The sequence below is a fragment of the Cavia porcellus genome, unplaced genomic scaffold (assembly GCF_034190915.1).
Source record: "Cavia porcellus strain 051 isolate PalLab524CR breed Dunkin Hartley unplaced genomic scaffold, mCavPor4.1 scaffold_6, whole genome shotgun sequence".
NCBI lineage: Eukaryota > Metazoa > Chordata > Mammalia > Rodentia > Caviidae > Cavia > Cavia porcellus.
Window position 1 is genome coordinate 101,730,547 of NW_026947489.1, and position 22,242 is coordinate 101,752,788.

Here is a 22,242-nt window from a genome sequence, read left to right on the forward strand (position 1 = left end):
ATTTGTGGACATCTCTGATGCATGTTATACTACAATGAGAAATGTACAAAAACATAAAAGGGGTTTTTAGAGGTTTTCTTTATACAGAATAACTAACATTATCATTGTTTGTATAAACTAGTAAGTACTTGAAATTAGTTTATGCTAGTAGGCCATTTAAGTACTCTTAAGTTTATGTAGACTTCAATTTACTAAGAAAGTTGTCGTACAAAAACAAAAATTTAAATTTCAACATGGACTTTATTCAAGTGATCATCAGTGTGAAGTACTTCCCCTAGAATGAGTGTGATACTGTTTATTCTCTCCTACTGCAGGGAAGACTGCACCCACAGTTTCATGTGGAGACAACAGTGTCCATGTGTATTTGTTAAAATATTCAGAGGCAAGAAATAAAATGAAACTGCCAAGTCTAATCTGATAGGTTTGGTAAAATCTTTACATTTTTGGATGCAGCTTGGTAACACTGAGAAAAACAAAGCTCTTCTCAGGCCCTCTTTCCAGAGCGGGCCAATTCCAATCTGCCAACGTTTTCAAACTCCTCCCACAAGTGTGTTCCAAAGGCCACTGAACCACAGGATAAAGTAGTGTCACAACAACAACCCCACTTCTCTACTATCAAAATCTGCCTTACTTTCCCCACTGAGACACAACACCCAGTGCCCACAGTTTAAAGGAGGAAAGGTTTATCTCAGCTCACATTTGTAGATGTTTCAGTCTATAGTTCGCTGACTCCCAGGCAGGGCAGCATGCTAGAGGGGCTTGGCAGAGAATTGCTCAAAGCATGGCAGCTAGGAAACAGAAAAGGACCCTTTGAAATAGAGTTGCCACATATCATTAAGAAAATACCAACAAACCAATAGGGAGCCAGACCAAGGACAGAAACAACAGTACACAGAATGAAAAAATGCTCAGGTCTGGGGATTTAGCTCAGTGGCCTAAGTGCCTGCCTTGCAAGTGCGTGGTCGTGAGTTTGATCCCTGGTACTGGTAAAAAAAAAAAAAAAAAAAAAAAAAAAAAAAAAAAAAAAAATTAAAAACACATGTAAGAAAAAAATGCTCGTTTTATTAAAAAAGAAATGAAATTTAAATTACTCTGAGATCTATGTTTCACCTATCAGTTTGGTAAAGGTTAAAAAGAAGAAACAGAATTGGGTTACACAGTGGTTAATGCAAGTGTAGAAATAACACACTGGTTAATGCAAGTGTAGAAATAACACACTGGTTAATGCAAGTGTAGAAATAACACTTCTCTATTTTATGGAGGACTGGACAGTATGGAAGGACAAGTGATCAATAAATACCACAACTCACAATTCACATGTCCTCCATTCTGGCATCTACACTCTGGAAATTTGTCCTACAGATAAATTCACACATATGCTAAGTGGCCTAAGTGCTCAGTTAATTACTGTAGCATTGTTTGCAATAATAAAAGTTTTGAAGTAACAAACTTTGTATCACAGTGGACTGGCTACATATGCACCACAGAATAAAATGAAGAACATTCTTGATGTCCTAACATGAAATCACCTCGAAAATAAAATTAAATGTGCAAAAAAAAAAAAAAAAAACCCGCCTACAGAATGCTACCAAGCTCCCATATGTGTTAACAAAGGAAGAATACATAAAGTTGCTCTTACAGGCATAAATTCTGTTTGGAAGAATGCCTAAAAAATTGCTAACAATATTTATCACTAGGAAAAAGGTCTTGATGGTGCATGGACAAGAAAGGGAGAGAGGACTTTTCATTCTGCACTTCTGGTGCCCTTTAATTTTAAACCATGTGAACATAGTATCAAAAATATGAAATACATTAAACGTTATGATGCATGATAAAAAGAGTACAGTTCTAATTGAGTCTGTCTAGTGCTTATGCCAAACTTGGCTGCAAGTCAAGTCTCACAGTAATCTGTTTGATTAACCTACCAAAGGAGACAGATCATTTTTTAACTTGAAAAGCAAAATTCCAAAATAAAAGATAAATAAGAAAATTAAAAAGTGAAAATATAAAGAAAAGCAGAGTTGTTCAACAATAGAAACAGCAGAATCAAAGTTTGTTTAAAGCCTTCTGGGTAGATGGCAGAGTGGTAAACAGCAGAGAAACAGCCTCTCTGAGGTTTGGTATCCAGATACTGGAATATAGTAATGTGAGAAGGACAGAGGGAAGTGACACTCAGCAAGGACCTCAAGAGAAAACTGAAGCCCCAAGGAGAGAGACTTCAAGGGAGAAGAAGGAGGTCGCACAAGGCATTTTCTCCCTGAGCCCTGATTCACTGCATGAGAGGGATGGCTTGAACCTGCAGACACACTGTGACTACTGGAGACCACAGAGACCTCTGCTGAGAAATGTACCAGTGGAACGGAGCAGTACCAGTGGATGCAGTGAGCTGCAGTGGCTGGTGAGTTTTCAGCTTTAGACACAGGAGAGGGCAATTGCCAAGTCATTATATGGGAAAGAGGCCAGCTGAGCTTGGAACTTGGATCAGCTTCAGGTTGTTTCCATTTAGCAGCTCCCAGGGTCAGGGTAAGGCAGAATGGAGTTCAAGTCAGCAGGAGATCAGGGAGCCAAGTTCAAGCTGGCTGGCAGGGAGCTAAGTTCAAAGTAACAGAAGGCACACAGCAGTACAGGTTGAAGAAGCTGGGCTCCATGGTCAGAAACTAGCCTGAACTTCAGTAGAACTAAAGACACAGGCTTGCTGGGATTATCCACTCCCTGGCATAAACCTATGACTGGCTTGCTTGGGATTAATCAAGATGGATCTGGGCTCTGTCTGCCCACTCTGTCTACCAAGTGACAGCAGAGACATGCTCTGAAGTGGATATTTTTCTTTCTTCTTTTTCTTTTTTTCTTGACTGTTCTTGTTTTTATGAGTGTGAACATTGTTCATAGTTTGGTTGTTGTTGTTGTTCTATTCTTTTCTTGTTTTTATTTCTCCCTTCTCTCCCTCCTGCTTTAGTAACCAATTTCTCAAAGTTTATACAATCTTTCCTCGTCCTTCAGCCCTGCTTCTAATATCTTCCTCTTCTTATATTTCTGTATTTTTCCCTCAAGCCCCTTTTAAGTTTTTTCCACTGAAGGTAAAAATCACCATATTGATGGTATATTTATTATATATGATTTTCTGGTTTATTCTAGATTTCGTTATATAACCACAAATCTAGTTCATATGGTTAAAGATGGCAAATAGTCACCATGGTTTGTTTCTTTTTTTCCTGAACACGCATATTCACAGTTGCAGGGGAAGCATCCAGGAAGGAGTTATTTTCAAAAAGGTAACTATCTAGGCTGTGTCTGATGTAGTTGTTATTCCTAATTGTACTACTTTACGTAAGGTGATATAATTGTTCTGGCCAGTTGTTTTTCCTGGTATGCCAAGAATGACATTGCCTGGGGATCATAAATAATAAACAGGCCAGTGTCAAAGAACCAGGGGCTGGGCCAAATAGGCAGCAACTTCTCATCCCTAATAAATTGAAGAGGTAGGATCTTACAACCCTTTGAGAAGCACTTATTTCCTAAAGGTACTCAATACTAGAAATAAAGATACCTGTTGTAAACAGTTTATGAGAAGCAAATAATGGATTAAACTAAAAAAAGGTAGAAAACAAGAAAACATGAAAGCAAAATGCAACATCAGACTTGCAGTTTGCCAAAGACAAACTTGGGGAGTGACGAGGTGAAACAATTCAAAAGTGGGTTCTCTGAAGTGGTAACGTGGAAGCAGTTGAATGAAGCTCTAGAAAAGGTCAAATCAGAAATAATTTCTCAGATAACTACAGAGGTAGTGACCACAATAAAGAACATGACTACTAACTCTAGAGCAGTTACAGATTAACAAAAATAGACATGCTTAGGAAAATGATGGAAATCATGAATGCTCAACAAAGGAAAGAAATAGAGTCTACGAAACAGATTCAAACAGATGTCCAGGAGACTAAAAATTCCATTGAAAGTCTGTGAAGTAGAATGAGCAATGTGAGGACAGAATATCAGATATAGAAGATAGCATTGTGCTTAGTGGTTATGAAAGGAAATATTTCTTAAAAATAGCAAGGGATCACAAAAACCAATCAAAGAGCTAGTAGATGATGCAAAGAAGAATAACATTAGATTGATCAGAGTCAATGAGAAAGCAAGAATTAATGCAAACCACATTTTAAAAAAAACCTCTTCACACAAGTAATGGCAGAAAAATTTCCTAAGCGTGGAAAAAAAAATCTGACATACAGATAAGTGAGGCATATAGACTTGCAACAAACCATCATCATCAAAAAAAAAAAAAAAAAACCTACATTGAAGCAATAGTCAAGATTCTAGAAATTCTGGGGCTGGGGATTTAGCTCAGCAACATAAGCACCTGCCTTGCAAGCAGGCAGTAGTGAGTTTGATCCCTGGTACCGATAAAAATGAAAAAGACACACACACAAAAAAATTCTAGAAATTCAACACAAGAACAGAAGAACATTGAAAGCAATTAGAGAAAAGAAGCAAATCACCTATAAAGGAAAGCCCAAAAGAATCATATCAGACTTCTCAACACAAACCCTCAAGTGAAGGAGAGCTTGGAAGGAAATGTTTCAAGCCATAAAAGAAAACAACTTTCAGCCCAGACTGATGCACCCTACAAAACTATTTTTCAAAACTCATGGAGAAATAAGATATTTCTATGACAAAGAACACCTGAAGAAATTCATGACTCATCAAACCAGCACTCCATGTTCTGAAGGACATTCTAGAAAGACGTAAGAAGGACTACAACTCCACAAATCCCAACAGAATGAATCCACCAGGCAAGACAAGTAATTAAACAGAGAAGGAAAAAAAGGAATCCAACAACAGGAAAATAACATGAGAAGGAAAAGTCAATATATATCAGTTATAAGGATCAATGTAGATGGTTTCAATTCACCAATCAAAAGAAACAGACTGGAAGAATGGATCAAGGACCAAGATCCAATACTACACTGCATGCCAGAAATAAATTTAATTCAAAATGAAATTCATCAACTTAAAAGTCAAGGAATGGAAAACAATACTCCATAAGACAAGAACCCAGACAAAAGAAAGAGTAGCTACTCTATTTGTAGACAAAGTGGATTTCAAACCATGACTGATTAAGAAAGGAGATCACTGTATCTTTGTAATAGGAACAGTCCAAGAGAAAGAGATAACAACTGGACTTCGGAGAACATGGTGGACAGATAGCAGCAGCTACGGAGGCTCTCTGAAAGACCCAGCTTAGAATTCAGGAATGGTGTGGAGTAAGGAATCATAAGCAAGAGGAGATATGCCCTGCTGACCCAAGAACAAACTGGGCTGAGAGAAACCAACTGGGAATGCAATCCTGGTGCTATAACAGGAACAGAAAAGCCTCAGTGTGGAAGTTGGAGCCTGCGCCATTGGAAGCCGCGATTTGGGTTTCCCGCCGCTGCTGCTGCATCTACATCGGCTCGGCAGGGAGAGAGACACACGAAAGCTCTGAGAATGGGAATCAGTGAACGGAGGTGAAAGCAGGACAGGCGGGGAGCTGTGCATTGACCTGCAGTGAGTGAGAGAAACTGGGACTCTTCCACCATCTAGGAGACTCCAACAGAGGACATTCTGGGACCGGGCAGACTTGCAGGAACAGGGCACTGCAGTGACTTCAGTCATGTATTCCCCCTCTCAAGCAGGATTGGTGAGCAGTGCCTAGCCTACATGACGCTGCTGGCTGAGACCCAGTAGGCTAGCACAGCCCAGGTCCCAGCGCCTGAAGGTAGATTGACCTGGAGGGGCGGTCCCTGCATAGGCTGCCTAGTCTGCAACTTCCTGGTGCACTGCGGTGGGTGGGAACACCTAGCTGGCGCAATTTAATCAGACTGTGGCCGACAGGGAAGGAAGCTGGGCCTCCTATATACGCTTGCATATATAAGGAACAAAGAATATGGGAAGAGGCAGCAAGAAGAAAGGGTCCTCGGCCCCCAATCCTGAGAAAGAGGCAATAGCAGACACAGCACCAATAGATATAAAGCGCTATCTCCAGAGCCTCATAGACAAGTTCAGGAATGAAGTTATTAATGACCTGAAGCTAGACATAAGCAGAATAGTTAGAGAAATGCTAAGCACCACCCAAGAAAAAACAGATGGTGGGATGGAAGAACAGAAAAAGAGGGGTAAATTGTTTGATGGAGAAAATAGAGAAAGCATAGAATACGTGAAGCAGGTTCAAAGAGATTACCAGGAAACTAAAAACTCTATCGAAAACTGGCATAACAGCTTGAAAGAAACTAAGGACAGATTATCTGAACTGGAGGGCAGATTTATAATATGGGAGCATGAAATGAAAAACTTTTTAAAAATAACGAAGAAACAAACAGCAATAATACAAAGACTAGAAGATGATAAGAGGATCTATAACTTAAGAATTAAGAACATAAAAGAAGAAGTAGGGACACAAACAAATGAACTACAAAAGCTACTCACAGAAATAATCCAGGAGAATTTTCCTAATTTAGCAAAAGGTAAAGATACTCAGTTGTATGAAGTATACAGGACCCCAGCCACCTATAACCCAAACAGAGCAACACCCAGGCATATAATAATTAAAATTCCAGAAATCCAATACAAGAACAGAATATTAAAAGCCGTCAGAGACAAGAAACAGATCACTTACAAGGGAACACCCATCAGAATTACAGCAGACTTCTTGGCACAAACCATCAAATCATGAAGAGCGTGGGGGGAAATTATTCAAGCTTTGAAAGATAATAATCTCCAGCCTAGATTGATATATCCTGCACAACTATCCCTGGAATTTGATGGAAAAACAAGGTGCTTCTAGGATAAAGAGGAACTAGGGGAATATGCAACCACCAATTCAACTCTACAGAGAATATTGCAGGATATTCTAAAAAAGAAAAATATGAAGAACCCAGAAATAGTGGCAGGGAGGCCACAATGAATGGAGCAGAGAACAAAATGAAGAAAACAAACTGACAACTAATGACAGAAAAGAGCTCAACCGAAATGAGACAGAGAAAATTGAATGATAGGAACAGCTATTTTGGAGAAAATGACATCTTAATAGGTAATACTGATTTAGTATCATCTTGTTTTGAAGTCTCATCAAGCTTTTGTTCTTCTGTCTCCATTGGTCTAAACAGGTTGTATCTTATTGGATATTATTATATAGGATAGTATAAGCAAAAACTTTTATAGACAAGGAGATTATACAGAAACCATTGTTCATTTTCTGTTAGTTGATTTTAAATACCTGTAATACTGTCATTCTCTTAAATGGTACATTGTTTTTATATATTTGATGCTACAGTATACGAAGCTATATTCAAAGATTTCAAGAAAAGAAACAATATTGTAACTACTTTTATGTTGGGATTATCTTGTGGTGAAACACTATTTTGCTTAAATGGTTATGTTTTGATCTGTGCTGTTTTGCTGTTATGCCCTCTTTTATCTCAATCTCCATTTTATTATTTACTTTTTTATTTTTATCCTTTTAATTAAGGGAAAAATAAATAAAAAATAGCAAGATATATTATAGTAACCCACTTTGACTTTCCATTATCTTGATTTAAAGCCCTGTATTGCTCTCACCATCTTGTTTTGACTGATGTTCCTCTATTCTGTTTTGCTTGATAGTACCAGGTTCGAAAGTTTAGGCAACAAGCTGTTAGATAGTGGGATTCATTATGACGCCCATTCTGGTTGACTATTATCTACTTTTGAAAACCTATAATGTCTCCAATGTTTGGGTTTTGATGGTTTTGTTCTTTACTGTTTTGTTCAATTTTATTATAACTGATGATATAGGCAATTCTATTAGAGATAGCAGGAGGCATTATGGTAACCATTATTGATCACTTTGTATTATGCTTTTACATTATCTATTATGTCCACCCTTTTGATTTGACTGACTGTTATGTTGTCACATTTGGTTCTACTCTCTTCCAAAAAAGTAGTAAGAACTGTGGGAGCAACAAAACCCAAAATGTGTAATTGTCATTGTACAAAGGAGAGGAAAAGAAAGTGCTCTAAACGATATAACTGCATGTATATTTAAGTGTATAAGATAGATAATGATATTACTGAGTTTTGTTGGATCATTGAATAGAACTGTTTGCAGTCTCACTGTTGGAATGTCCACTTTATAAGCTTTAATTTTGTAACTTGAACAATTATTTCTAAGATGACAATATGTAATCCATTAACTAGTGATTTCCTACTGTTTATTTTTTCTGTAAATCTGTATAACTTGTACCCTTTCTCTGCTTTTTTTCTTTTTCTCCTTAAATAAAATTTTAAAAAAAGAGATAACAACCAAAAGTATATATGCACCAAATACCAGCACCTCCAACTATATACGACGAATATTAATGTACATGAAAAATCAAATAATTGGGGACCACAATACTCACAGACACAAAGAGACAGATCTAAAAGACATAAAAACAACAAAGAAATATCAGAATTGAATCAAACTTTTGAACAAATGAACACAGTAGATGTCTACAGAGTGTTCACCCTGCAGTATCAGAATAAAGGTTCTTTTCAGCTGCATATGGGACATTCTCCAAAACAGACCATATACTCACTCACAGAATATGCTTATGTAAATTCAAAGGAATTGAAATTACCCCACATATATTATCATACCATGGTGCAATGAAATTGGAAATCAATGGCAAAAGAAACCACAAAAACTTCATAAAAACATAGAAATCAAATAATATTCATCTGAACAACCAATGGGTCAAAGTTTTTACAATGAAATAATAACAACAGTACAACATATCAGAACTTACAGGATGCAGTGATAGATATCTTATGAAGGAATTTTATATCAGTCAATTCTCATACCAGAAAAACAGAGCAAGTTCAAATAAACAACCTAATACTGAACCTTGGGCTTCTAGAAAAAGAGCAATTTAAGACCAAAGTTTCTGTAAGGGAGGAATTTATGCAGATCAGACCAGAAATTAATGCAATTAAGACAAAGTAAAAAACACAAAGAATCAATGAGGTTGGCTTTTGAAAGATTAAATAAAATCGACAAACTCTTAGCCAATCTTATCAAAAAAAGGAAAGAAAGATTCAAATTCATGCAATTTGTAATGAAAAGGATGAAATCACAACAGATCCTGCAAAAATCAAGAAGGTCATCAATACCTACATTGAGAAACTATATTGTAATAAAATGAAAAACACAATATATGTGGACAAATTTCTAGATACATATGAATTACCAAAATTGAATCAAGAAGATACAAAAATTCTAAATAAAACAGTATCAGTCAATGAAACTGAAGATGTAATGTAAAATCCTACCAATAAAGAAAAGCCGAGGTCCTGATGGATTCACTCCTGAATTTTACAAGAAATGTAGAGAAGACCTAATGCTGCTACTTCTCAAACTTTTTAATGAAACTGAAAGGAACCAATACTCCCAAATTCATTCCTGGGAGCAAGCATTACCCTGATACCAAAACTAGAGAAGTATCCAACCAAAGAGAACTTACATGCCAATTTCCCTAATGAACATAAGATGTAAAAATTCTCAGCAAGACACTGGCAAACAGAATATAGCAAATCATAAAGAAGATTACACACCATGACTAAGTAAGACTCATCCTAGGGATACAGGCATGGTTCACCATATGCAAATCGGTAACTATAACACACTATATTCACAGAGTCAAGGACAAAACCATATGATCTTCTCAATAGATACTTTTATCTTTGTCAAAAGCATTTGACAAAGTGTAATACCCATTCACAAATAAATTCCTACAGAAAATAGGAACAGATGGTCTTTATCACAACCTGACAAAAGCCATCTAGGATAAAACAACAGCCAATATTAAACTAAATGGACAAAAACTGAAAACTTTCACTCTAAATTCAGAAACAAACCTCTCACCACTTTTATTCAACATAGCTCTGGAAACATTAGCCAGACTAATTAGACAAGAAAATAAATAAAAGGAACAAGGATAGGAAAGGAAGAAGTTAAATTATCATTGTTTGAGGATGATATGATGGTCTACATACTCTACCCCAAAACATGTCTAGATTTAATAGTCAAATTTAGTAGGGCAGTTGGATACAAAGCCAACAGCCAAAAATCAGTAGCATCCCTGTACACAACAAACTCACTGCGAAGAAATAAGAGGAGCAACAGCTTTTACAATAACATCCAAAAAAGAAAGAAAGAAAGAAAGAAAGAAAGAAAGAAAGAAAGAAAGAAAAAAAAAAAAAAGAAAGAAAGACCTAGAAATCAACCTAAGGAAGGAAGTGAAAGAACTTTACATTGAAAACTACAGTACTCTTAAAAAGGAGACTGAAGAGCATATCAGAAAATGAAAAGGTATCTCTTGGTCTTGAAAGGTATCTCTTGTTCTTGAAAATGGTCATACTTACAAAATTGTTATACAGATTTAATGCCAGTGATCAAAATGCCAATAGCATATCTCACAGAATTAGAGAAAACAACCCTAAAATTAAAATGGGACCAGACAAGACCTAGAAAAACAAAAGCAATTCTGGGCAGCAAAGGCAAGGCAGGGAGCATTCCAATCCCTGATTTGAAATTATACTATAAAGCTACTGTGATAAAAAACAAAACAAACAACAAACAACAACAAAACAGACCTGAGGATCAGTGAAACAGATTAGAAGATGCAGAAACAACTCCAAACACACTTGGCTCCCTTATCTTTGACAAAGAAGCCAAATGCCTTCCTTGGAAGAGAGATAGCATCTTTAAATAAGTATTCTGAAAACACTGGCTTCCACATGCCAAAGGTTAAAACTAGACCCACATCGTTTGCCATGCACAAAAGTAAAATTGAAATGGATCAAAGATTTAAATATTAAAATGGAAACATTAAGTTTTCTGGAAGATAGAATAGGTAGAATTCTTAAAGACCTTGGTATAGGCAAAGACTTTATGAACAGAATCCCTGTTGCATAGGAAATGTCACAAAGAATCAACAATTGGAATATCATCTTACTCAAAAGCTTTTGCACTGCGAAAGAAACCACACACAGATTGAAGAGACAACCCACAGAATGGGGGAAACTTTTTGTCAGTTGTTCCTAGGACAAAGGACTAACACCTAAAACTTATAAAGAACTAAATAGTAATAGTAACAATATAATAATAATAATAATAATAATAATCAGGCCCTCCAAATTTAAAGACCCAATCCAAAAATGGCCTTGTGAAATGAATTGCCACTTCTCATGTGATGAAGTAGAAATGGCAAATAACTACATGAAAAAATGTTAAATATCACTGGTCATTCAAAAGATGGAAATTAATAAAGAACCCTGAGATTTCATCTCATTGTAGGAAGTATGGTTATTGTCAAGAAATCAATCAATAACAAATGCTGGTGGGGCTGTGTAGAAACAAGAACCCATCTCCACTGCTAGTGGGAGTGTAGACTGGTGCAACTACTGTGGAAATCTGTGTGGAGATTCCTCAAAAAAGCCCCTAAAACCAGATGTGACATTTGACCCAACTATTCCCTTTCTGATACCCTCCTGAAACAATTAAAATATCATACCACAGCAATGTATGCATATCCATGTTTCTACTGGCACAGTTTGCTAAATCTTAGACACAGTCCAAATGCCCATCAAACGATGAATAAAGATGTCAAATTATTATACGATAGAATACTACTCTGCCATAAAGAGGAATAAGCTTGAGACATTTCTAGCAAAATGAAAGCACCTTGAGACCATATTCTTCAGTGAAATAAATTGGACACACATGTTTAAACACCACATTATTTTTCTGGTACGAGAAACCAAAAGTGTAAATAAGGACCAAATTATAATTATATAGGATATTAAGAAATGGGAAGAAAATGTTCAGATGGGAAGGAGGAAAAGGGAATGGAGAGGAGGAAAGGAACCCAGGAGCCGTGGAAAAAGAATAGAAGAAAAAGATGGAAACAAAGCTTTTGTAAATAACAAGAGTGGTTGAAGGAGGAGAAGAGAATGGGAAAAAGAACCAAGCTATATCATAAACAGGTACAAATTCCCCATGGTGAATGTGATGTACACCTAAAATGTACAAATAAAATTAAAAGGAAAAAAGCAATCACACAAATAACAAGAAAAAATCATGTGAATATTTAACTAACCTGAGTCTAAGGGAATTTATCAAATCTTTGGGAAGATGGAGAAGCAATGAGAAAAGACATTTTTATTAGATATTTTCATATTGATTACACTGATTCTGTGGTATACTAAGTAATTTCAAATTTTAAAAGATTAATCAGATTTCAATGTAAAAAGCATTTCCCTTTATAAACTAATGTACAGAAAAACATTTAGGCTAGTAATTCAAAGGTAAGAAAAAGCCATATGCACAAAAATATTCTTTCAACATCAAACTTAAAGTATAAATATGCTCATTTATATTCATATATATACAGTAAGCAATAAGTAGTTCATTAAATAACTATCTAAAAATAGGAGATTCTACTAAATCACATTTATGTACACTACATGGTAATTACCATAATGCAAATGACATAATGCTCACTTAAAAAAAATTCAGACTTTGATGTAAATAACTGTATTCACACAGTTATGAGTGGGAAAGTGATAGATCATACATGATTTGGGGGTTCAGCTCAGCAGCATAAGTGCCTGCTTGGCAAGCGTGACATGGTGAATTTGATCCCCAGTACCAAAAAAAATCTTTTTTTCTATAACAATTTCAACTCTATTGTTTTGTATTACTGGAAAAATTTTCAACTTTGAGTTTTCCTCCTTGTATAGAATTTAATTTGAGAACCAAACTAACGCGGAAGATGCCTGCTCGCCCGTCCAGTGAGGGTAGCTAACTTCCCAGCAGGTAGGGGATCCGCGGAGAGGTGCTTACCTGCTGGAGGGCGAGGGCGGCCCACCCACGTCAAGGAGGCGGACCTGAAAGGCTGCATCAGCTTCCCCGGGGATGGGACACGGTCCCCAGGGAGCGTTCTGCCCTTGGGGCTGCTAAAGAGCTCCCTGATGTCCTTCCTTTGCTTGGATTCTTGGAGGAAACTCTCAAAAGATTTGTCTTTGGGTCTGAAGGTGGAAAACAATGAGGTTTTTTTCTTTGGGCTCCTGGGGTCTGGCAAGGGCTCTTGCAAACTCACTTTCTGCAGGAGCGTGGGGAAATCTTCCGCCTTGCTGCAGGGTGGGGATGTGAAGGTAGAAAGCGGTGCGGATGACTGACGGGGCAAACTATGGGCAGAATTAGGAACGGAAGGGTCCGAAGACTGGGCTGCCCTGGGAGCTGAGGAGCCCAGGGAGAAGGTGGCGGCCCTGCTGGCCGAGTGCTTCCTAGGGGACTGCGGGTTGCCTTCTTTATTAGAACCACGTTTCTGGAGGTTCAGTGAGCTGGTAAAGGTGTGGGGCTGGCCGGTGGGCAAAGTCTGCGATTCTGGTTTGGCCCAGGCCTTCTTCCCAGAGTCTGAGCTGTGGAAGAACTGCTCCACGGACTTCCGGAAGGCATTTGTAATGAACCGCAGGGGGGACTTGGGCGGGGGCTCACTTGGTCCCCGGGGAGCCTGCACAGCTGGGGTTCGCATACTCTTGGGGGCCTCTGTTTGGGCTGCTGGTGGCTCTTCCCGCCTCTGAGGGAGGCTCAAGGGGTGGACTGGTCTCAGCACAGAGCCTGCCCTGCCATTCCTAGCCCTGTCCTGGGAAAGTCGCTCTTCCAGCTGGAGGGGTGCATTCTCAAGGAAGGAGTCACTCCAGTCCAGCAGCATGGACTTCTGCTCCGGAGTAAGAAGCAACTTCTTCAGGCTTGGGGATTTCTTTGCCAACTCTGACCCACCCTGCTCTTCCCTCGTGGCTCCAATATTGCCTTCTCTTGGGTCCTCTACTGCTGTGAGAGACTGCTTTTGGTCTGGCAAGGACCTATCCTTCCTCACAGTGAGGTGTGGGTCTCTGTGGGTGCTTCTGGTACCCTCAGGATCACCCCCTGCTTCCTGGCACCCCCCAGGTGCCATCTCCATGGGGCTTTTGAGGCTCTCTCCACCAGGGCTCACTAGGCAATACTCTGCCCGCTCCAGCACCTCGCAGTGAGGTACATACAGGGGCATTTCCTTGGGTGCTCCTTGGCTTTTAGCTCTCCTGAGAAAGATTGGAGTAGAAGGGCTGTAGTGACTTCCAGACACTTGAGGATGGGGCTTGTAAGCTGTAACCTAGAGGGAACAGGCGGAAAGAACGTTTATTTCAATCTTTACAGCATATATTTATGCGAGTTCCGCAAACCTCAATCCATACGCTGCTGCAGGAATTTTGCCTAAGAGAAACACAAGGGGATGCGCTTCACTCTAAGTGTCTGCTTGGACCCTGCTGGGACCTACCTGGAGCCCCACATCCACTCTGATTGAAGGTCACTCTGGGTCCCAGAGAGGTGGGTAGGAAGCCAAAGGGGGGCAAAGGCATGTGTGCTGCTATCCAGAAACCCCTGAGCTGGGGCAAGAAGGGCCACCCTCTGAGGCAAGAACTCCTGTGTCCTTCTAAAGCATGGTCCCTACTCAAGAGCACCCTCATCTCCTAGGTGTGTTCCTCTAACATCCAAGAAAACAAAGAGTATTCCTTGGAAGTCGTCAGGGTTAGGATAATAGTCATCCTTCTTGATTGAAACTGCAGTGACAGAGGATGGCCATAAGAAACTTCCGAGGACCTTTCTAAAGGACACACATTTCACCATTGAGAAAGCCATTTCCACCAGGCAGGAGCTTGACTCTTAGCAAACAAAGAACGTAAGTGAACTCCGCCAGGAGCAGCCACTCCCTGCCAGGAACTCTGGGGGCTTCTTTTCTGCCTTGCAGACTGCTTCCCAGCTCTGCAACTGGCCAACCAGGTAATAGACACGGGTAAATAGATATGAAAAGGAAGGGTCCAGCCATATGCATCAGGGATGACATTTTCTTTTCCAAAGACTCTCATACTGTGGTGCCTGGCATCCTTCATCTGGAAGCTCTTTAACATGCCCTGCATGTTTTCCAGGGGCAGCACACATGTAGTAACGTCAGCATCCTAAGCATCCAGCAGAGCTTGCCTCCTGAAGGACTGTTGGGGTGGGTGGCTGTGTCCTTGGTGGTAGTTGAGAAGATGCAGGATAAGCTTTTATGAAAGGCACATGTACAGAAGGCCTTGTGTGGAACCTTGACAAAGCCTCTTTTTGGCCCTGACCTTGCACTTGGGGGACCTAAGAGCCCTTGGAATCTGGAGCTCAGTGTGGAGGGGGGAATGGGCACAGGCAGCTCCCCTTCCTAATATCTGCGCATGGACTGCAGGAGGACTCACCTGAGGTGGAGAAAAACTGTCTGGAGGATGCCCAGGGGCACTGGCTGAAGGTGAAGAAGATGGTGGGGAGGTTGGAGGAGAAGACCATGAAGACGGAGGAAGTGGAGAAGGTTCCTTGGAAGGTGACAGAGATCTTTTGTTCGCTGGTGTCAGATCTACCAAGGAAAGGACACACACTCTGTTACAGAGCTGTTGGGTGATCATGGAAAGAGGAGGCTGTAAGTGAATCTCTGGTTCTATAAGCAACGCCTGGAAGAGGAAGATGCCAAAGACTGATTCTGAGGTTCCGGCAACCATGGAGGAATGAGTCAAAGCCAGAGGCAGGTCCCACGGGGGAAAGGGGGCTCTGGGCCACAGCGTTTCATTTTCTTGTGGGAATGTTCCTGGGAGATTCATGACCCGGGTGTGTCTCAGAAATGGATATCTACCTCTAAAGTTTCCCTAAAGCCTCGGTGGTTGGGAACTGGGGCTGTATTAAATCAGTCCATCAATAAACCATCTGCGGTTTCTTCCCACAATTGCCAGACCATTAGCTGTGGGCACGGCCACGCCGGACACTGCTAATGAAATGCAGTCTTCCTCTTACGTGAGCCCAAGGAGCTCTCAGACAAGTGGGAAGCTGTCATTGTAAGGGAACACGGGGAGGGAGGTCACAGCGAAATCAAACCTTTCGATGCGCATGGAGCGGGGCCCCTGCCAAGCTCCTGTTGGTCAGTGAACGACAGGAGCTCAGAGATGTGTGAGAAAGGAACATGGCTGGGGCCTGGGCACCCATCTGCTCATCTGGTCGTCTGGGAGCAGAACCGTGACACACATAGTGTGGAGGATCTGCTAGGACCCAAGCTTCCCCTCCTTCCTTCTTCCTCTCCCCCTCTCCCTCCCTTTCCCCTCTTTCCTCTTCTCTTCTCCTCATTCTCCTTCTTCTCTCTCTGTCCTCCCCTTAAGTATACAGTCTCCATAAGCCCAAAATCTCAAGTACTTTTGCTCCATATTGGACCATTTCAGGGAGTAATCTGTGCCCAAATAGATGCAGAAACATGCCGTGCCATGTTTAGATGCACCCACTCAGTCTCTGACCCTCAGCCTGCCTAGCTCTTCCATGAAATATGGTGGCACATATTGGCATTTCCAGACACCCGCAGGGCCGCTGTTCCTACCTAGGCTCTCTGGCCTGAAACCCCAACTTTTGGCCTCCAACTACACAGCTGCCCCATTCAGATTTTCCCCAAGAAGTCCAACCTTCAGATTTTGGCTCTTTTTAGTTCAATCCAATGTCCTAGGCCCAGTTTTCTCAACATGCTGGATGAGAGGCTCCTCCTCAGGTGAGGCCAAACCCAAATCCACTGCCTATAAGAGTTTCATTGAGTCCCTTTTTTATGGGGCAACAACCACAGGGGTGGCTTCTCAATATTCTGTCCTGTTTCCCCGTAGGAACACAAGCATATCAGATGGTGGGTCCCAGACCAGGTATCTGACAATATGGCTGCCACACACATATGATCAACAAGCTCTCAACAGGAAGCTGCCTGGATGCTTCTGAGAGAAAAGGTAACTCCAGGCTACAGATCTGATGTAAGGGTGGGCAAAAAGGAGCTTCTGAGAGCGGCCACCGGCTGCCAGGAGCTGGCGTGGGGGAGGTGGCTGGCCTGCCTCCCATTACCCGCACCCTCACTCAGCCCACAGAGAGATGGCTCGAGCCTAAAAAGGCAAAAGTTGTGAGTCAGTTGTTGCCGTGCTTCCTGTCCTCAGCTCAACAAATTCCTGCCAAATTCCATCTCCCCCTCTTCCTCGCCCCCTCATCCTCCTCTCCCTGCCATCTTCTGAATCAAGCTCTTAACTTGTCTCAAAAGTCATCCCGGCTTCACAGACTGCCTTTTATTTCTCTGAGGAGTCTCAGAACCTTATGACACACAGCTCGGGACACCTTGGGAGGCAAGCCTGATAGAAAGCCATGGCGTGCCCAAGGTCATGACCTCCTTTCCCTCCTTTCTTTAATCCTCCCTGGCCAGCTGGGTCTTTCTTCACACGTGTCCCCAAATCCTGTGTTACAGATGGTGCTCGTGGGGGGCTTGAAGAGGTAGGGAGGTGGTGCCCCTGGTCAGGCCAAGCCTTTGTGCCTGGGCTGCCATTGCAGTCACTGCTGGGGAAGGGGTCCTGTGGGCAGGGACAGGGGAGCCAGAGCCCAGCTGGGGGGTGATGGCAAGTCCTGGCTGGGTGTTCCATAGGACCTTCGTGAGCAGCTTCCAGCCTCTGGGCTCAAGCGCTGGTGCCTCTTCCTCATTGGCCCTTTGGCAATAATGACCTTTCACCCGAAGGTCATTCTGGCCAGGGGAGGTGACCATGGTCTGCTTCTTACTACAGAAACTGCCAGGCCTGCTGGAGTTTCCTCTTGAGTGAAAAGAAGCTAACAAAAAAGTATCTCCAGTGACCCTCAGCTCGGGATTTTCGCCAGTCCTAGGTGCCGGGTGCGGCTTCCCAGAAAGATCGAGGCCCTGCAAGGCTCAAATCCCTCGCAAAGTCTTGGGGCGCCCTCTAGGGATGGCAGCTTGCAAATCATGTGCTCTATTTACTCAGTCCCACCAAGCTTGTTTCTGATTCTTTCGTCAGCTCATTCATTCATTCTCCGATCAAAGAAGAACTGGTGCCTCCGCTACGCCAGATCATGCTAAGGAATTTGCCCCGAAAGGATCTGCAGCAGCTCAGGATTTCAGTGCTCGAGGACGGGCTGGAGCAGGGCACTGAGACAAGGACAGGTGTAAGGTCAGTTTCCTCCATCCACTCGCTGGCTGCCTTAGGGTTAGATCTTCCAGAGTCGGTCGCTTTAGCCAGTGCAGCGTCCGGTCCATGTGTGCAGCCCTGGTCCAGCGCCAGAGGTGACCCCTGTCCTGGCCTTGCCCAGAGAGGGCTGGCGGGCCTGGGGTGGCGAGAGAATGACTCACTGGCCAGTGCAGCGTCCGGTCCATGTGTGCAGCCCTGGTCCAGCGCCAGAGGTGACCCCTGTCCTGGCCTTGCCCAGAGAGGGCTGGCGGGCCTGGGGTGGCGAGAGAATGACTCACTGGCCAGTGCAGCGTCCGGTCCATGTGTGCAGCCCTGGTCCAGCGCCAGAGGTGACCCCTGTCCTGGCCTTGCCCAGAGAGGGCTGGCGGGCCTGGGGTGGCGAGAGAATGACTCACTGGCCGGGAGTCAGAGGTGACTCAGAAGTTAGTCACCAGGTCTTCTTTCCAGCTGCGGCAGCGGCAGCGGAGCCCCTAGGTAGAAACCCTGCTGAGGCTGAGGGTCCCCCTCCTATCCGCAGATCGTGGGGTCAGAGGGCTCGGAATGGGATGGGGTCCTGTCCCCTAGCTCAGGACTCCAGATAATTTCTACCCAGTCACTGCTGCCGGTCCCTGCCCCCCACCCGCCTCCACTGTCTGTGGGCCAGCCCGCGACGCCCAGAGTCTGGTGCGTGGCACTGCACCCCCTCGTGGGAGCCCTGATCCTCGTCTCGCCTAGCTCTTCCCAGGACCAAGTTCCGCTTGCTCAGAAAAAGGCGTCTGTCTGTCTCTTCCTAAATGTATTGCCTCTAACTGCAGAAGCCAAAGAGCCGGCACCCGAGTCACTCCCCAGCCCAACTCCTGTGCACAGAATCCAATCAGATACAGTCCGCAATCCTTAGTTTCCTCCTTTAAGTTTCTCAAGTTTGCTACGTCCCCTTCTATCAATGACCATGTAGAAACTTAGGGTTCCACGACCCCAGAATAGGGGGCGGAGGGGGATGGAAGGACCCAAGCCCATTGGTGCCTGCTTCCTCGAGTCAGAAGCAGAAACCAAGTCAACCTCCCTTTTTTTCTCGTTGCCCCTCACATCCTGGAGGCCGGTCAGAGAAGACTCCATGTAAGGAATGAGAAGAGAGGAGAATGAACCCGAGAACTCTTGCCCGTGTGCCCCACCCCCTGGCAGAGAGCGCGTGACTCACTTGAGGGGGATTTTCTCCAGTTCTGGGGTTTGCTTGGAGCCTGGAAGCTGTCGGCCCTTTGCAGAGCTGTGACGGGAAAAACAAAAGAGGAGAGAAGATGGGGAGGGAGTAGGAGCTCTTTAAACGTGTAGAATGAAGAGCGATTTCTGCACCCCTCAGCCCATTTACCAAAAGTGGCCAGTGGAATGGTCACAACTGGCTGAGCCCTTCCCTTCTCTCACACCACACCTCCTGCCCCTGCACCCCGCTATCAGATGTCCATTGAGAACTTGCTTTGGCACAGGTACTGGCGTCTGTTAGAAAATGCCCTCAATAACTCGGCTAGCATTCGAAGTCACTGATCATAAATAAGCCCCTCGTGCATGCAAACATGCAGACACAAACATATCCACATGCATGTCTGTGCGTGTGTTAGTGTTGTGATCTAAAATGTGTCCCCAAAGCCTCATGTGCTCAGAGGCGGGGATTTTGAAATTTGACTGAATCATGGGGACACTGTACTCACAATCGGGTTAATCCACCAATTCATTCTTAGCTGAGTGGAGATGGGGTCTGCTCAGAAGCGGTGGTCACTTGGGAATGTGACCTGGAGGGCTGCATCTCCTCCTTCTGTCTCCCTTTTTTCTCTCTGCTTCCTGATCACTATGACATGAATAGCTTTCCTCTGCACCAGGTCCTTCTACCATGTTGTGTCTGCATCCGGGCCTCCCAACCATGGACTGAAACTTCTGAATCTGTGAGCCAAAATCAGGATCTCCTCTTTTAAATTATGGGTATCGTGTATTTTGATGAGACAGTGACTAAGAATATCTATGCATCTCTTCATTCATTCGTTTGTATCCAAACTGTTCTTTAAAGCTGAGGCCTCACAGCAATATTCCATACATGTGATAGATAAGAACTGGAGCTGTTCTGATATAATCAGCTAGGAAGCTGCAGAAAAGTTATCCTCTGCCTTTCCTTCCTCTTCCCAGACGCACCCCCCCCAAATGTTGGAAACTGGTTTTAACTGCACTACTGGACAATCCATTGCCAGCCCCCTCCTTGTGGCCTGATACACTAGAAACGCACTTGTAGGACATTGTGTAACACTGACAGCCCTCTGCCCGTCTACGCCTTGAGAATTAGCTCAGCAAAATGAATACTGGATGCAGGAGAAAAAGAGTTTTGGCTCTTGGAGCATGAGAGTGGGCAGTGGGACACAAATGTGCCCCACAGCCAGGTAGCACCTCGGACTCCATCTCAGGCTCTGCACTTCCATTGCAGTCTGAGAGAAAGAACGGATATCACACTGCATATGCAGGCACTCATAAGATGTATGAGCAATCTGGGAGAGGCAGATAGGGACAGGGAAGGTATGACACTAGAACTCCCTGAATCTGGGCAGGCCAGTGATAAACCCAACCCTCCAATCCTCGGTGCTCCACTCCATGCCCTGGGGCTTTCTTAGATGCTTGCCTCCCCTCCCGCTTTGCCCAGTGGGGATGCTTTGTGTCAGAGGGCCTGGTGGGTTTGCAGTCCTACAGCTCTTCTCTCAAGTTCAAGTTCAAGGGTCTAGGCGGAGCCAGTGAAGTCGGGTGCAGAGCAGGTCCCCCCCACACTGCCTTCCTGCTGCCAGATAAATAGCCCACCAAGGCCTACCACTTGGTTTTCTAAGCTGGGAGTTTTCCTCATATGAGGAGCAGGCGGACCTTAAGCACAGCCATTTCTTATTGACACCTGATGAAGGAATCACTCACAGAAATGTAAGAGTTCTTACAGCTCTGATTGTTCCACTTTTAACTTTGTGGAATGAAACCTATTAAAGTGGCTACAATTCACAAAAGACTTTCCATCACTGGCGTTTATGGGATACACATGCCCATGTTCTTACCACCACAGGAACAGGATGAGCAGTAGAGATTTGATCTAGTAATTCTGAGCAGCATAAAGCCGGGCTGGTTCCTTTCTTTCACCTTATGCTTTCTGTGTACGTATTTATCTGGTATTTACTCTAAAGAAACACTTTAGGAGCGTTCAGTGCATGACCCGCTGCTCAAGGAGAAAGAGGGTAAGAATTTTGCCATATGGTGCTGATGATCTCATTCTATTGTTGCAAACTAGTGGTGTCCTCCATATGCCACTGGGCCATCCTGTTATGTTTATTGCCAGAAAAAAAATGGACAAGTACCAATTCTTCCATGCCAGAATAATTTGGGGGCAGATTGCCCTCCTAAATCTAATTGGTTTCAGTTCAAGAATCCAATGCATTGGATGCATCCATTTAGTTGCTTGGGCACACACATCACGATTAATTCACTCTGGCAGATCCTCCAGGAAGCTGCCTTTCTGCGATTCCTGAGCTGTGGGGCTTGCCCATCTGCCCTTGGAATCTGGGCTGCTCATGCCCAGTGGACACTCGAGGACTTGGAATCTCTGTGGGGATCCTGGAATAAGGCCTTTTGAGTAAGAATTAAAAGAACCTCTGGAGTGGATTGGTTTATGGTTCTGATTTTAAATGGTCCCCAAAGGCCAGCATCTGAAAGATTTGGTGGCCTGCCAGTGGTGCTACTGGGAGATGGTGGAAGAATGTTTAGGAGATGGGATGGAGGAGAAGGAAGTGAGGGCACTGCTTTCAAGGGGATGCCAAGACCCTGCTTCCCTCCTCTTTTTCTTCTTACTTCCTGGCTACCAAGAGGTCAGCACTTTCCTTTACTGTGTGCTTCCACTACGATGTGTTGTCTGGGCCCAGAGCAACAGGGTCAAGTGACCATGGGCTGAAATCTCTGAAACTGTGATCATAAAAGAAATCTTTCCTCTGTATAGCTGTGTATCTTGGGCATTTTGTCATAGCGATGGAAAGTTATCACCCAGATGTTTTAGGGGAGGGTGCCCTATGGCTTGCATAAGTTGGGGTGTAAGTTATGTAGAACACCCTCCTCATGGGCAAGCTCTGTGTTATAGAAACTTGAGGATGTTAGAGGTTC

The 22,242-nt window shown here is 43.1% G+C and overlaps 1 protein-coding gene across 3 annotated transcripts in view; it reads right to left on the reverse strand.

Annotated features, from left to right (window-relative positions):
• The window catches only part of Mical2 (microtubule associated monooxygenase, calponin and LIM domain containing 2), a 204,407-nt gene that overhangs the window by 39,191 nt on the left and 142,974 nt on the right, over nucleotides 1–22,242 (reverse strand). For all 3 annotated transcript variants that reach the window (XM_063251901.1, XM_013148079.3, XM_013148078.3), the window contains 3 exons: nucleotides 19,277–19,342; nucleotides 15,322–15,476; nucleotides 12,899–14,207 (listed from right to left, as the gene is read on the reverse strand). In XM_063251901.1, coding sequence (XP_063107971.1) covers nucleotides 12,899–14,207; nucleotides 15,322–15,476; nucleotides 19,277–19,342 — 1,530 coding nt within the window. The remainder of the gene's footprint in view (nucleotides 1–12,898; nucleotides 14,208–15,321; nucleotides 15,477–19,276; nucleotides 19,343–22,242) is intronic.